The sequence below is a fragment of the Lampris incognitus genome, chromosome 3 (genome assembly GCF_029633865.1).
Source record: "Lampris incognitus isolate fLamInc1 chromosome 3, fLamInc1.hap2, whole genome shotgun sequence".
Taxonomy (NCBI): Eukaryota; Metazoa; Chordata; class Actinopteri; order Lampriformes; family Lampridae; genus Lampris; species Lampris incognitus.
In genome coordinates, this window is record NC_079213.1 from 33,640,335 (window position 1) to 33,657,053 (window position 16,719).

The window sequence follows — 16,719 nt, forward strand, 5'->3', positions numbered from 1 at the left end:
CTTTATTTGGCAAAATAAACGTCCTAGATTACGTCTATCTTTACTTTATCTACCATATGATCGAGGAGGCCTGAAATGTCCAAATATCCAATGGTATTACTGGGCAGCACAATTAAGGTCGATTATGTTTTACTTCTCATCTGGAAGTCCCCCAGCTTGGATTGATCTGGAAGCCTGCTCTGTTAAACCAGGCTTACCATTGCACCTGTATTTGTATTCAGCAGACCGTAAATATCTGAAGAAAAATACAGACAACCCTATAATATTGAATATGATTGATGTTTGGTTCGATGCTTGTAAGTATTTGAATATAAATATGTCCCGGTCACGCTTCAGTCCTATTTGGGGTAATGCCAATTTCAAACCAGGGCAAAATGATAGGGGATTTAAATTATGGGCTGAAAAGGGGTTAAGGAAAGTGCAAGACGTGTACAGGGAGGAGGATGAAGTATTCATGTCCTTTGAGGAAATATCTACCAAGTATGACATTCCAAGGAATCATTTTTTCAAATATCTTCAGCTAAGGAGTTTTATATCATCCTGTCAAAGCCATTCATTAGACATTCCTACCATTTCTATATTAGAAGTTGCAGTCACAAAACACTGTTATGATAAAGGTTTAATTTCAACTATGTATGACTTATTTGTATCTGGATCTGATGAATCATCAGAGACAAAACTGAGATTATGGGAGGGAGATATAGAGGAGGAAATATCTTTAGAAGAATGGAGTGAGGCATGTAAAGAGGCCCAGAGACAGATAGTTAGCAGCAACCTAAAGCTTCTACAGTATAAATGGCTGATGCGTACATATACACTACCGTTCAAAAGTTTGGGATCACCCAAACAATTTTGTGTTTTCCATGAAAAGTCACACTTATTCACCACCATATGTTGTGAAATGAATAGAAAATAGAGTCAAGACATTGACAAGGTTAGAAATAATGATTTGTATTTGAAATAAGATTTTTTTACATCAAACTTTGCTTTCGTCAAAGAATCCTCCATTTGCAGCAATTACAGCATTGCAGACCTTTGGCATTCTAGCTGTTAATTTGTTGAGGTAATCTGGAGAAATTGCACCCCACGCTTCCAGAAGCAGCTCCAACAAGTTGGATTGGTTGGATGGGCACTTCTTGCGTACCATACGGTCAAGCTGCTCCCACAACAGCTCAATGGGGTTCAGATCTGGTGACTGCGCTGGCTACTCCATTACCGATAGAATACCAGCTGCCTGCCTCTGCTCTAAATAGTTCTTGCACAATTTGGAGGTGTGTTTAGGGTCATTGTCCTGTTGTAGGATGAAATTGGCTCCAATCAAGCGCTGTCCACTGGGTATGGCATGGCGTTGCAAAATGGAGTGATAGCCTTCCTTATTCAGAATCCCTTTTACCCTGTACAAATCTCCCACCTTACCAGCACCAAAGCAACCCCAGACCATCACATTACCTCCACCATGCTTAACAGATGGCGTCAGGCATTCTTCCAGCATCTTTTCATTTGTTCTGCGTCTCACAAACGTTCTTCTTTGTGATCCAAACACCTCAAACTTGGATTCATCCGTCCACAACACTTTTTCCAGTCTTCCTCTGTCCAATGTCTGTGTTCTTTTGCCCATCTTAATCTTTTTCTTTTATTGGTCAGTCTCAGATATGGCTTTTTCTTTGCCACTCTGCCCTGAAGCCCAGAATCCCGCAGCCGCCTCTTCACTGTAGATGTTGACACTGGTGTTTTGCGGGTACTATTTAATGAAGATGCCAGTTGGGGACCTGTGAGGCGTCTGTTTCTCAAACTAGAGACTCTAATGTACTTATCTTCTTGCTCAGTTGTGCAACGCGGCCTCCCACTTCTTTTTCTACTCTGGTTAGAGCCTGTTTGTGCTGTCCTCTGAAGGGAGTAGTACACACCGGTGTAGGAAATCTTCAATTTCTTAGCAATTTCTCGCATGGAATAGCCTTCATTTCTAAGAACAAGAATAGACTGTCGAGTTTCAGATGAAAGTTCTCTTTTTCTGGCCATTTTGAGCGTTTAATTGACCCCACAAATGTGATGCTCCAGAAACTCAATCTGCTCAAAGGAAGGTCAGTTTTGTAGCTTCTGTAACGAGCTAAACTGTTTTCGGATGTGTGAACATGATTGCACAAGGGTTTTCTAATCATCAATTAGCCTTCTGAGCCAATGAGCAAACACATTGTACCATTAGAACACTGGAGTGATAGTTGCTTGAAATGGGCCTCCATACACCTATGTAGATATTGCACCAAAAAACAGACATTTGCAGCTAGAATAGTCATTTACCACATTAGCAATGTATAGAGTGTATTTCTTTAAAGTTAAGACTAGTTTAAAGTTATCTTCATTGAACAGTACAGTGCTTTTCCTTCAAAAATATGGACATTTCAATGTGATCCCAAACTTTTGAACGGTAGTGTATAACTCCTGTTAAATTGCACAAGTTTAATGACAATATTCCTGATACCTGTATTAAGTGTAGTGAGGCAAGGGGGACGCTGTTTCACTGTATATGGGAATGTGTGGAAGTGAAAACCTTCTGGCAAGATGTTGTTGATATGATTGATCAAATTTTGTCAAAGAAATTACCATTGAGTCCAAAGCTTTTTATTCTTGGTTTATATCCTACCACTCCACATTTACATAGCAATGAGTTCAGATTTATAGATATGTGTATATTACAAGCAAAACGTGTAATTGCTCTTAATTGGAAAAGTGTTGATGGACCAAGAATTGGTATGTGGGTTAAAGAAATGGCTTCAAACATGTCAATGGAAAAGATAATGTATATTGTTAGACGTAAACAAAGTGTTTTTGATAAAATCTGGGGATTGTTTCTGTACTTCCTAAGACGTAATACTAATGTTGGTAACTTGCTTAATCAAGAACAAGCTCTGGGGGAGTAGAACAACTCTATCTGACTGTTTATATGCGTAAAAGCAACTGGAAAAAAACCACACCCTCTAATCAGTCTGTGAAAGAAATTATTGTTATTATTATTTTATTTTATTATTTTTATTAATTGAATTTTTATCTTTATTATCTTCTTTAACCCTGCTTTGAATTGTATTACTTGTTATAGGGACAGGGTTATGGGGGGGGGTGAAAATGTTTGCTGCACTGTGCTATTACTTGTTTTGATGTAATTTGCAAACAAAATTCAATAAATATATTGCTTAAAAAAAAAAAAATTGTGTCTGTAGGGGACGCCCGACCAAGCCGGAAGTAACATGGGGATTCGAACCGGCGATGCCCATGTTGGTAGGCATGCTACATATTTCTGCAACCAGTTCGTACTCTGAGAGGGTTCAGCACAGGAGGAAACGTTAGCTATTTTTTTCCATCCTGATGTTAAAGTGAATTTTAAGAAAAATGAAAAAGTTAAAACATACTCATACTTAAAGTGATTAAACATACATGTTATATATCATGCACAGAAGTAATACAAAGTTGTCAAAAATCGAGAGAGCGGAAAAGGATCGACCAGTATTGCCTGCTGCATAACCTCCACCGACACATCAGCCTGTTCACGAAAAACTTTGCATGACTTAAAATGTTTATTCACCACTTCCAAACTTGTTGAAAATAACAAGTGGGCGGCACGGTGGCGCAGTGGTTAGCGCTGTCACCTCACAGCAAGAAGATCGTGGGTTCGAACCCCGGGGTTGTCCAACCTTGGTGGTCATCCCAGGTCGTCCTCTGTGTGGAATTTGCATGTTCTCCGCGTGTCTGTGGTGGGTTTCCTCCGGGTGCTCCGGCTTCCCCCACCATCATAAAGAAACATGCATGGTAGGGTTCATACTCCTGTCTGTGCCCCTGAGCAAGGCAATGGGAAAAGAACTGGAGTTGGTCCCCGGGCGCAGAATGAAGGCAGCAGCCCTGTGTTCCTAGCTACACACATCACAGATGGGGTGGGTTAATTTGCAGTAACTGAAGTTCCCCAAGGGGGTTAATAAAGGAAACTTAAAAATAGCTTGATGGTAAAGCAGCGGGGCTAAGCTAGCAGCAGGGCTAAGCTAGCAGCAGGGCTAAGCTAGCAGCAGGGCTAAGCTAGCAGAGGGCACTTCATGACTGGAACAACTGGGTCGCCCATTGGCTAACACTCACTGGTTCCAATACTCCGCAATGGACTAGTCTGTCCAGTTCAGCCTCAGCTTGGGGTTTTGTGGCGTAAGGAACCAGTCTTGCTTTAACACACTTTGGTTTGTTACCCGGCCTGGCTGCTAGCCCAACAGTCATGTCCTCCATGCTGCCAAGTTCTCCTCTGAACACGTCTTTCTGTTTCTTCAGTATTGCTGGTAGCCCCATATCTTCATCCACTTCCTTCTTGCCAGTTCAGCTTGTTCTTTTCTGGCCACGTGCGGCCTGGCCAAGCCGGATGGTTTCCTGTCACCACGTACAGCGAGAGTGTGTCCTTCTGTTTGTTCACCTCCACTGTCACATTCACAGCTCCTGTCACCGGAACAGGCTCACCAGTGTAGGTCTTTAACAGCTCTGCAACCACAGACTACTGGCGGTCTGTGTTGCTCATAACTTACTGCCTTCACCTGGTTTGTGTTTATCAGCCTGTTTGAACTGATGAATGAGACAAAATAATTCATCAGGTTTTCAAGACCGTTAACCTGCTTATCATTTTTAATGAAGGAGCAAACGCTTCTGTGTCCGAGAGCCAGGGGGAAGAAATAGTTGTGAACACACGCGCACGCACACATACACACACAGTGTGGCGTAAGGTAGTTAGGGCAGGCCGCAGTGCATGCTAGTTAGTAGTTATGAAACACAAACACATACCACAGGGAGAGCAGAGGGCTTCCATCAGCACCAAGGACAGAGCTCTGACACGTGGTCATGTAAACAGACTGTCAATCATCTCAGCAAGTCAGCTCCTCAGCCAGCTATATCTGGAATGTTTACCTTACTATAGCTGGACTGGGAAGGTATGTAGACATAAAACATCCGCTGCGACTTGCTGGATACCCAACCTGTCTGTGGATCTGTATGGCTGACGGCAGCTAACGTTACAGCTAGTTTCGACATGGGTTAACTGTTTCTGCAGCCAGGTTAACCGGCTGCTGTGGGCTTCACAGAACGGAGATGCGGTCACCACCTGATCTCCGTGATGGAAATGTGGGGAGAAACCACTGTTTCTTCCAGGCGGTGTAAACTTTCAAAGAAGTAACTATCAAAACACGCACTGATGAGTCATTACTGCAGTCCAGAATCCTCTGCTGCACTCCTGTCGTGTCGTGGTACTTCGAGTACAGTAATGACATCATTTGTTCAAGGTTGCTTTCCTAATGGCGGCACGGTGGCGCAGTGGTTAGCGCGGTCGCCTCACAGTAAGAAGGCCCTGGGTTCAAGCCCTGGGGTAGTCCAACCTTGGGGGTCGTCCCAGGTCGTCCTCTGTGTGGAGTTTGCATGTTCTCCCCGTGTCTGAGTAGGCCCCCTCTGGGGTCTCCGGTTTCCTCCCACAGTCCAAGGACATGTAGGTCAGGTGAACCGGCCATACTAACCTCATATCTAGCTTGCTATCCTAACGTTAGCATGGTTGTCAACACACCACTGAGGGCAGCAATGCTAATGCCAGCCTGCTGCATTGCTGCAGGGGGGGGGGGTGTGTCCGTGAGCTGGTGACTGTTCATAAAAAAGCCAAATGATTCTTACTGAGGGGGCTTTGAGACCTTCTGTTCCGTCTGGTCTTTTCTTACTGCTGCTTTTAAGCCTGACAGGCATGCGTGCTCGGTCTGGTTGCGGATGTGCTCCGCTTGTCAGTCTTGGTGTTCAGATGGTTGCACCTAAACCAGCTATACCGTAGCTGCTCATCACGTGATCATGTAGACTCGACACTGGACAACAACATACATATTACCCAGCAATCACCGCTGCATATCTGTATATGACAAACATACCAAAGAAAACAAATTATGAATTTCAGTGAATAGTTTTTAAATGTTATTCATAGTTTATGTAGAATAAGCATATTATTTTGTGATAGACACATTTTGTTACCAAAAAACAAAAACAAAACTGTAAACCATGATGGATATGGATTTGCCTTTTTGAGGTCATATATAGCAAATAGCACTGTTTAGTAAGATAGTTTTGTTTCTATTTTGAACCCACGAGTAATTCCAAGATAGCAATCTGAAACCACTGCAGGGACCCGTCCTCCACCCCACACTGCTGGAGGAGCTGCGCTCCCTACGGGCCGCCCATCCCAAGGGCCCCAGTGCAACTGCACTGTCTATATTTATGTCATTACACACACATACACACACACACACACACACACACACACACACACACTCCCTTTCCCGGACTACAAGTCGCACTCAGTAACAAATGCATTGTTGCCAGAAAAAACATAACAAGTCGCTTCGCTGTTTAAGTCACATTTCTATGGTGGTCCAGTAGTTCCATATGGTGGTCCAGTAGTTTCATATGGTGGTCCAGTAGTTTCATATGGTGGTCCAGTAGTTCCATATGGTGGTCCACTATTTTCATATGGTGGTCCAGTAGTTTCATATGGTGGTCCAGTATATGGTGGTCCAGTAGTTTCATATGGTGGTCCAGTAGTTCCATATGGTGGTCCAGTAGTTTCAATCGAATCACAAGATTAAACAGTGCCATCTCAGACTCACAGTCAGAGTCAGAAACACTATTTGTCATTTTGTTTCATGCACTTGGGTACATGAAACGAAAAGAAACATAGTTTCCCCCAGCCCACAGCAGCGCAACACAAAGACAAAAACACACATCCAAAAACTACAAGAACACATATATCCATTCTAACACATATATCCAAATTAACACATAGTATATCTACACTAAAAAAAAAAAAGAAAGAAAAGTCACTGTCCAGGAGAAGGAACACCAGCCAGGAAGACTGTGGGAACTACCGGTCTGCATGGGCTAGCAGTTAGCTTAGCCTGCCCCGCTTCCGCGTCCTGTCAGATCGCCCTCGGTGTTTCCTCTTCAGCACAGCTCCAGGCAGGACTGAAGTTACCTAGTGGCCTTAGTAGAAAAGCAATGTATTCATCCGACAAAATTACAGCATATAAATCGCTTTGGAATATAAGTCGCAGGACCAGCAAGGCGAGTAAAAAGACAGCGACTTATAGTTCGGGAAGTACGGTACACGTCAATTCAGATGTTTGACTGCTCCAGAGAAGAGCGCGTGTTTTACATGTGCACGCACGTTACATGCTAGTTCAGAAATCACCACGTGACTTATCTGCCATTACTCATCTGGTAAGGATTATTCGGATGACGATAGAGACACGATCATGGGACAGAAAACGGAGAAGACTCAAGGCGCCGTCTCCCCTTCGCTGAACGGCTGCATTGTGTCTCTAAATGCGCTGGTTAATTTTATGGTGTAATTTGGTATGATCAATTGCTCCAGCTTCATATTGGATCTTTCGGATTATCTTCTGGACGGGATGGATGTTGCCCTTTGACTGATCCTTTCCCACTGTGCCCATTCAGACATCCCCCCCCCCCCCACACACACACACACTGACCTTGCTTAATTATTATTAGCGTGAATGTTAAGCGGCTTTGAAGAGTGGATATGAGTGGCGAACAGTTTTTGGGCTTAGCACTCCAATACTTCTTCCCTCCTACCTACCCTCCTTTTTCCCTTTCTCTACCCCTGTCTTTCTCCATTTCATGATGTATTTTGAGTCCCTTGCATCTACTGTTTGCTACTTGTTTGTGTGTGTGTGTGTGTGTGTGTGTGTGTGTGTGTGTGTGTGTGTGTGTGTGTGTGTGTGTGTGTGTGTGTGTGTGTGCACGCGAGTTGTTTATGGGAACAGTTGCAACCAAAATCCTACAGCTGCTCTCCGAGGACTCACTAATTGATGCTTCCTGGACCGAGTCTTTTGTGGACCATGTCCCCCGAGGCATGCCTCAAAAATGGCCTAGGTCCAGAGGACAAACAAAATTCCTAAGAGGCTTGGTCACCAGTAAAACAGGCTTGTCACACCAGAGGCCAGCAGTATTTACACAACAACAACTAACGCTAATAAACTTCATTAGCTGGTGGAACTTTTTATACATGTTCCTGAAACAGCATCTATATGACTGTATAGATTTAAAACACTTGAAATACCCTGACGATGAATGAGAAAGAAGATCTGCACACTCACAGAGATTCTCTCTCTCTCTCTCTCTCTCGCTCTCTCCCTCGCTTTTTCTCAGGTTGGGGCAGTCAAAGCTCCAAGGTGCAGATCCACCACAACACATGGCTCCATTTTCCCGGCCACAACCTGAGGTGGATACTCACCTTCTCACTGCTCTTCGTCCATGTGTGCGAGTTCGCTGAAGGCCTCGTCTCCAACAAGTAAGAACTCAGAAACTGCCGAAGTCAAATATCGACGTTTTGCTCGAGGTCAAAAATTACGTATGTTGTCAAAATGTCACAATCCGAGGGCGAAATCCTCCCTCAAACTTTGGTGGGAACCAAGTGGGGAGTGAGTGAGTGTGTGTGTGTGTGTGTGTGTGTGTGTGTGTGTGTGTGTGTGTGTGTGTGTGTGTGTGTGTGTGTGTGTGTGTGTGTGTGTTCGTGTGTGTGTGTGTGTGTGTGTGTGTGTGTGTGTGTGTGTGATAGAGGATCAAATCATGTATGTACTGAAGCAAACAAGAGTATACACTAAAACTAACATTATCCTGCTTGCCTGTTAAGGATACAAACGGTTTGGTTCTTTAACTTACAAACTAATACATACATAGCATACATACACGTAAACACTGCAACACTGATAGGAGAAGCAAGACTAGTTGCTCTTTGGACTTAACTCGGGTTTTCTGGTATCACAAAACTGGCTCACTTTTAACCCGGGAAGATCACCATGGTAACTTATGCTGCACGGCCTGCTGTGGAACAGCTTAACTTCAGAGTATCACACCAAAACCATACAATAGACCTCCGACTGACCAATCAGATCACCGATAGTTTTTCAATACACCATGTGGTGCAACCTGGAAACATCGTCAGTAATGAATCCGGATCATCAGGTGTTTTGGGTCTTAAAATCAGACACCCTCTTCTGAGCGACCCAGCCAGGGGTGATCAAGCCCCAATTTGTGTCCAGGTAGTGCATTATGCCACGCGTCACCCCTCTTCACCCAGAGCCAACAGGAAGCCTTTTCTGAGGCTTCCAAGATGTTCCTAATGGTTCTTCTTCTTTGCAGTCCACAAATCCCCAAGAGTCCCAGGACCCAGTGTAGAAAATGGCCTGCAAAACCCCTGCAGCCCACTTCAACCGGCTCACAGTGGGCCTTCCACCCATCCCTCTGACACTCAGCTACCAGATCTGCATACCTGGCTCACTTTCTTTCTTGTGCCTCCTCCATTCGATCTTCCCAGGGGACAGTTAGCTATAGCAAAACCCCTTGCTTGGTTGCCACAGATAATCAGGACCATGTCTGCCTGAGTGTGGTGGCTGCAATGGTGTTCGGGAACCTCAGTTGTCTCTCTAGGTTGTCCAGGAACTGCCAGTCCATTGCTGTTGCGAGCAGCCCACCCTGGGCCTTTGGCCGGGGCTTCTCCCCTGCTCAAACAAAGGCGATGGTGCGTTTTGTTGGATGTTGCTGCTTGCTGTAGCTCATCCCAGTGCAGATGGTGTCTGCTACTGCCCGCAGAACTTGGTAATGGTACCAGTGATACCGCCCCTCCCTTCAGGCCTTTGGACATTAGCTCACGATGTGCTCCAAAGATCCCCATTTCTGGCAGAGTTAGCAAGCAGGTGAGTCCTTCAGGCCTTATCTGAACAGGTTGGAAGTGCTCAGGAGGACATTATACACTGAATGGACCAAAAACTTGAATCGGTGCAATTCCACCTTCCAGTATTTTGCCCAGGTGATCTTTCGGCCAGTTGTATGCTCCCACTTGGTCCAGGCCCCCTGCCTGCACATACCCACTAGTCCGCTGTAGTGAGCTTCCTGCACCTCTGTGCGTACCTCCTCCTGGACCAGCGTTCGCCTCTCCTTTCCTCGGGTTTTACTATAGCAAAGTCTTTAGTTGCTCCTGAGCCCAGCCCGACCAGTTGCCATAGTGGCCATCGGGATGCTCTGTCACAACCTTGCCTCAGCCTGCTAAACTGTCTCCTGCATGTGCCACTTCCTTCCTGTTCTGGTAAAACAGAGTCATCAGTCCTACAGGATTTTGACAAAAGTTTTGAGTTTACAGTAATGTGACAAGTAATATGGACCAACAGATATTTTGATATGCTTTTTAGGTGCAGCACATTCTCAGAATAGTTTGTTCATCATTTGACAAAAAAGCAAAAAGTTTTAACTCATATTAAAGACATACTGTCGCCTAGGCTATATATCCAAACTAATTTTAAGCCTCAGCCTTACTTTTAATATTTCAAAAATATTTCTAGTTTTTCTAAAGCTTCTTGTTTTGTTCTGGTTATATGTTTATATTGTTTAGATTTCACTTTGTTGAATATCCCTTTTAACTGTCGCTTTAACCAGGTTTTCCCTTGAGTACTATCACTTGACCATTTTATCTCATCTCAATACTTCATCCATGGTTCTGATTATGTGGCTTTTAACAAACTGCCTCTTCCACTTGTAGCTGGAAACCCCAGTGTTAACAGAGCCAGGTGATAACCAGTTTCGTGATACCGGCTATCCAGGGTCACCAGAGTTAGTTTTTTGTTTTGTTTTTTTGAATAATCTTTTTATTTGGAGATGTTAACAAGTGCAAAATACAATAGGCATGAGATTAGACTATCTCCATTTTTCTTTTACACAAACACCCCAACCATCCACCCTTCCCACCCACGAAAACATGGGGTGCACCCGCCTAGAGAAGCAGAAAAAGAAAATAAGATAATAACACAGACACAATAATAATAATAATAGATACATTTACATGTGAAAGAGGTCACATTTAGCCATGTTCAATGTCACTGTGTACATACATATTCACGACTGCAGTCATACATGCCTGCATCAGTCCAAGGCAGAAACAATTTCGATACAATTTAAATACAATTTCCACAATATGTATATCTCTAGAATATACAATCCCTGGTAACTGGTATATAAGAAAAAAATAAAGACATGGGGAAGGAAAAATAAATGAATATGTTTAAACGATTCTATTTGTGAAATGTTATATAGGCCTACTGTGGTCTGTGGTGACTAAATATCTTAGGTCATCAGGCCAAGTTTTTAGTTTGCTTAGATATGTCAAAATTGGACCTCAGATGGAGAAAAATTTGTCACTGGACCCCCTAAGAGTTTACATAATTTTTTGAACATTTGTAGCCCAATAGTAATACCAAAGATTTGGAAGAGCTAAGCCACCCTGTAATTTAGGCCTTTGAAGTAATTCTACACGTATTCTAGGGATCTTATTGCTCCATATGAATGAGATGAAAGCCTTATCAATGGATTTAAAAAAGGATTTAGGAAGATAAAGTGGGATACATTGAAACAAATAAAGGAATTTGGGGAGTACATTAATTTTAATACAATTCACTTTTCCTGCCAAGGACAAGTGAGGTGACTTCTACTTTTTCAGGTCTAGTCTGACTTTCTCAAATAAAGGAGAAAAGTTTTCCTGATAAAGACTTTGCATGTCTCTTGTGATATTAATGCCCAAATATTTAGAGCCATTTCTAGACATTTGGAACGGTAAGGCATTATCTTGTATTTGAAGAGCCAAGTCATTAACAGGGTAACATTCACTTTTGCCAAAGTTTACTTTGTACCCAGAGAATGCACCGAAGCTCTCCAAAGCATGGATAATGTGAGGTCTGCTTAGAATTGGATCTGAAACATATAATAATAAATCATCAGCGTATAAAGACAACCTATGCTCTATTCCTCCTCTATGAATTCCACTTATAGATGGTAACGATTTAAGTGTAATGGATAAGGGCTCTATAACTAAAGCAAATAATAGTGGACTGAATGGGCAACCCTGACGGGTCGCTCTTCACAGCTTGAAGTATTGTGATTGTTTACCATTTGTAACAACTGAGGCTTTGGGTTAAGTATACAAAAGCTTAATCCATGAAATAAAATTAGGACCATACTCACATTTTTTTACAAATGAACAAAAATTCCCATTCGACCCTGTCAAAAGCATTCTCTGCATCCAGTGAGATGACCACCTCTGGTACCTCACTGGATGCAGGAGAGTGAACAATATTCAAAAGCCGACGGATATTTGTGAATGAATGTCGTCCCGAAATGAAGTTGGTTTGGTCAACAGACATCACTTCATGCATTGTGGTTTCTAAGCATAGGGCAAGAGCTTTGGCTAGGATCTTCACATCACAGTTTAGGAGAGAAATGGGTCTATATGAACCCCATTCTGTGTTATCTTTACCTGCCTTAAGCAGGAGAGTAATTGATGCTTCGGTCAGTGTTTGTGGCAGCAACCCACGAGACAGAGAATCATTAAACATATCGAGTAAAATTATAGACTATTTGTTAGAAAATGTTTTAAAGAACTCTATTGGGTACCCCATCTGGGCCGGGCGTTTTACCATTTTGCATCGCAATTATTGCGTTAATGATTTCTGTCTGTTGTAGTAAGAGTTCAGTTTCAGTCCTATGAATTGCATTGATAGGAGCCTGGATATTATCAAAAAAATTTTCCATATCAATACTGTCACTTGTTGCTTCTGACGTATATAGGTTTGAGTAATATGAGGCGAATGTTTCATTAATTTCTTCTGGGTTAATAGTTAACTCCCCACTTGGTTTCCTGATTTGTGAGATCTGTCGAGCAATTGCTTGCCACTTAAGCTGGTGTGCTAAGAGACGATCAGCCTTCTCACCATGCTCATGGACGAATCCACATGATTTCGTTCTGTCTTTCTAGTTGATAACAAGTTATATTGGGTTTGGAGGTCACGCTTCCTTTTAAAGAGCTCGGGGGAAGGGGCAGTAGAGTACAAAGCATCCACTGTATCTATAGATTTAATGAGCTGGTCCTGTTTAAGCCTTTGCATCTTGTTGAATCTAGCTGAATATGACATAATCTCGCCCCTGATTACAGCTTTCAATGTTTCCCAAAGCAATGATGGGGAAATATTATCTTTTTTATTGAATTCGATAAAATCATCATTTTTTTAGATATCAATACACAAAAGGCTTTATCAGCCAATAAAGTTTTGTCTAATTTCCAAGGAGAGCGTTCCAAATTGCTAAGAGGAAATGTGATATCTAGTAACACAGGGGCATGATCTGATTCGATTATAGTCATATATTCCGTTTTAGTGACATAGGGGAGAAGCGTTCTATCAATGAAGAAATAGTCTATTGTACGATGAACTGGGGAAAAGAAGAAGCATTGATTTTGTGGAAATAAGGATCGCCAAGGGTCGACACCTCCTATCTGATCCATAAAAAGTGACAGTAATTTGGCCATTTTTGAAGGGGTTGTGGATTTAGGATTAGAACGGTCTAGTGCTGGATTAATTACACAGTTCAGATCACCACCAAAGATCAATCGTTGTGAGTTCAAATCTGGTATTAATGACGTGACTCTTTCTATAAATTCATCATCATCCCAATTTAGGGCGTAAACATTAACCAAAATGACAGGTTTGTGGGAAAGGAACACAGACACCATAACATAGCGTCCATGTGGATCTGAAATAACAGTGGATGCACTGAACTGAATTTTTTTATGTATCAACATAGCTGTTCCACGTGTTCTGGAATTTAAATTTGAGTGAAACACATGTCCCACCCAACCTTTTCTTAGTCTGACTTGATCTTTAATCAACAGGTGAGTTTCTTGAAGAAATGCAATTTCACAATTTAAATATTTAAGGTGATTGAATATTCTAGCTCTTTTTACAGGCCCGTTTAAACCTTTTACATTCCCGCTGACGAACCGTACACCAGCCTTACTAGTTCTATTTTCCATATTTAGCCAGGAATGGTAGAGTAGCAGTAATGACAGTGACAAGATAAATAAGTGGTTGTAATAGAATGCACAGCCTCATGAATAATACCCTCTCTAAGGAAAACAAAAGAAAATACACATTGTAAAAAAAAAGACTAGGGGTGCCCCTTCCCATAACCCTGTCCCTCATCCCAAACACGAACGAAACTAAAACTAAGCCTATACTTGTTCCTCTCCCTGAGGCAAGCTGCAGGCTACATTGCCCTATTCCTCAGTCCTTCCGGTTATACAACCTGGCTCTGTTTCAGCAAAGAAGGGTCCCAGCAATGAAATATTAAGAGCTTATCACACTCAAGGAAAAAAAATAAATTAAAGATTGAACTGAACAACATAGTTCAGGCGAACAATCAATATACGTATGAAGGCACCACCTATGATGGCAAAAAGAAAAAAGAAAAGAAAAGAGAAAAAAGGGGGTAGGCGACGTCACTATAATGAGTAAGCTGAACAGAAATGAGTTAACGTAGCCCAGCAATAATACAGTGAGGGTGACCCTACCTTCAGTCCCAAGTGTTGGTAAATAAAGGTTTACCGCTTTAAGAGCAAGATCTGGGGTCGGACTCTGATTGGTTGGTAGGGAGGAGGGAATGAGGAAGTTGTTGTTGTTGTTGTTGTTGTGTGGCGCGAACGGTATTGGGAGCTCCGCGCAAGTGAAAGGAAATATTATTACTACGAACTGTGATATACTGGACCTATGTCAACGTTTTGTGCAGCTGTGAATAAGGATTAAATTTGTTTCCAAAGAGAGAAGACGGTGTCCTCGCCATTTTCAGACGAAGTGAACTATTGAACTGTGTTGGGTTGTACTCCGGAGTTTAACTAGCTAGCAACAGGCAGTGACGGACAGCGCCAGCGCACTTCGGCCCTGGATCCGAAATAAATTCGGTTCCCCTGTAGCTTCCGGCGAAGGTAGTCAGAAGACGGAGACAGGAAAAGTAACACAGGGCTGTTGAGAGGGTGAATTCAGCCCTACCCATTTTCAAAGCAGTCCAGCTAATCAACAGTCTCCAACCAGTGTGGCCCAAAACAGCCGTTTTGCTCGCCTACTTTTTAAGCTATCTTTTGATCGTAAAACTTCTGAGCTTCATCGGGGGAGTCAAAGGTGTGCGAGTCGTCTCCGTACATCACGCGCAGCCGGGCCGGGCACAGTAGGTGGAACCGCACGTTCTTTTGGTACCGAGCTTGTTTAATGCCGTTAAATGCGGCTCGCTTTTTAGCGAGAGGTCTTGATAAACCCTTATAACTGCTCCTTGGTACTTCAGCTCGTGGTTCCTGGCCCAGCGCAGTGTAGCTTCCTTCTGCTGGAATCTGGAAAAGCAAACCAGGAACGTGGGGGGGGGGGGTTCCTCGGCCGGATTTGAAGGTCGGGGTTCAGGTGTGCTCTCTCCATCTCAGGCGGTGCAGAAAAGACATCAGGACCCATTATTTGCATCAGCATCTCCGACATGATCTGCACCGGATCTTTACCGTCCTCACTGCCCTCAGGAATGTCCAGTACACGGAGATTGGCCCTCCGAGATCGGTTCTCGAGGTCGTCGATCCGGTCCTGCAGAGACAGGTTTTGGGTTCGGAGCGTTTTGATGGTGGACTCGGCTGCAGTTAAACGTTCAAAGTTGTCACGTTACAGACTCCACAGAGGTAAGGCGCTTGGGGAACGAGTTCACTGTCGCCCGCAAGGAGTCCAGTGAGGCTTGCAGGGGTTTAGTGGACTCTTGGATCAGGGAAGAAACATCATCCGTAAGTGGCCTCCTCTGCTTTTCGAATTCTGCAGACAGTTGATCCATGGAAATTAGTATATCAGCTGTGGTGTCTGCGGTTTCTGTCGTTGTCGAAGGGTTGTTAGCAAACGCTGCTAGCTTCTCGGCTGCGTTCTTGGAAACGTTAGGATATGCACGGTTAGCATTAACTGGAGTTTTGTCGACGCCGTTTGCTGGTTTGGCGCGTTTACAGTGGCTCATTTCGCAAGATATCGCTAAAGTAAGTCTTACGAGGTCTTAGTTGTCAAAGCCTCAAAGGAAAAGCTAGGTAAAACAAGTTTTGTCAAAAAGTAGACTGGGAGCCCTCAGCCGTACGTCCGCTACCTACATCGCATAACCGGAAGTCACCAGAGTTAGTTGTAATGAAGCGGGTAACCCAGAGACAGAAACGGCAGGACATCCGACTGCTAGCCAAGTTCTACAAACCTTTTTTGGGGGGAGGGGGGGAATTTTTTGCCCCCTTTTCTCCCCAATTGAACTTGGCCAATTACCCCACTCTTCCGAGCCGTCGCAGCTTCCCCCCCGCTGATTCGGGGAGGGCTGCAGACTACCACATGCCTCCTCCGATACATGTGGAGTCGCCAGCCGCTTCTTTTCACCTGACAGTGAGGAGTTTCACCAGGGGGACGAAGCACGTGGGAGGATCACGCTATCCCCCCAGTTCCCCCTCCCCCCCGAACAAGCGCCCCGACCGACCAGAGGAGGCGCTAGTGCAGCGACCAGGACACATACCCACATCCGGTTTCCCACCAGCAGACACGGCCAATTGCGTCTGTATGGACGCCCGACCAAGTCAGAGGTAACACGGGGATTCGATCTGGCGATCCCCGTGTTGGTGGGCAACGGAATAGACCGCTACGCTACCCGGACGCCTCTACAACTTCTGTGTCTCACCCGGGACTCCTCTGAAATAATGAACTTCAATACAACACGCGACATGCTGCCAAACATACTGTAATGCGAGTGTCATTTGAGTAATACAAAGTGTTGGTGCGCTTCCTGTCT

The 16,719-nt window shown here is 43.8% G+C and overlaps 1 protein-coding gene across 1 annotated transcript in view; it reads left to right on the top strand.

The window, feature by feature from the left end:
* abcc9 (ATP-binding cassette, sub-family C (CFTR/MRP), member 9) overlaps nt 1-16,719 on the top strand; it is a 157,664-nt gene that overhangs the window by 8,075 nt on the left and 132,870 nt on the right. The window contains exon 2 of the mRNA XM_056275655.1: nt 8,215-8,356. Coding sequence (XP_056131630.1) covers nt 8,215-8,356 — 142 coding nt within the window. The remainder of the gene's footprint in view (nt 1-8,214; nt 8,357-16,719) is intronic.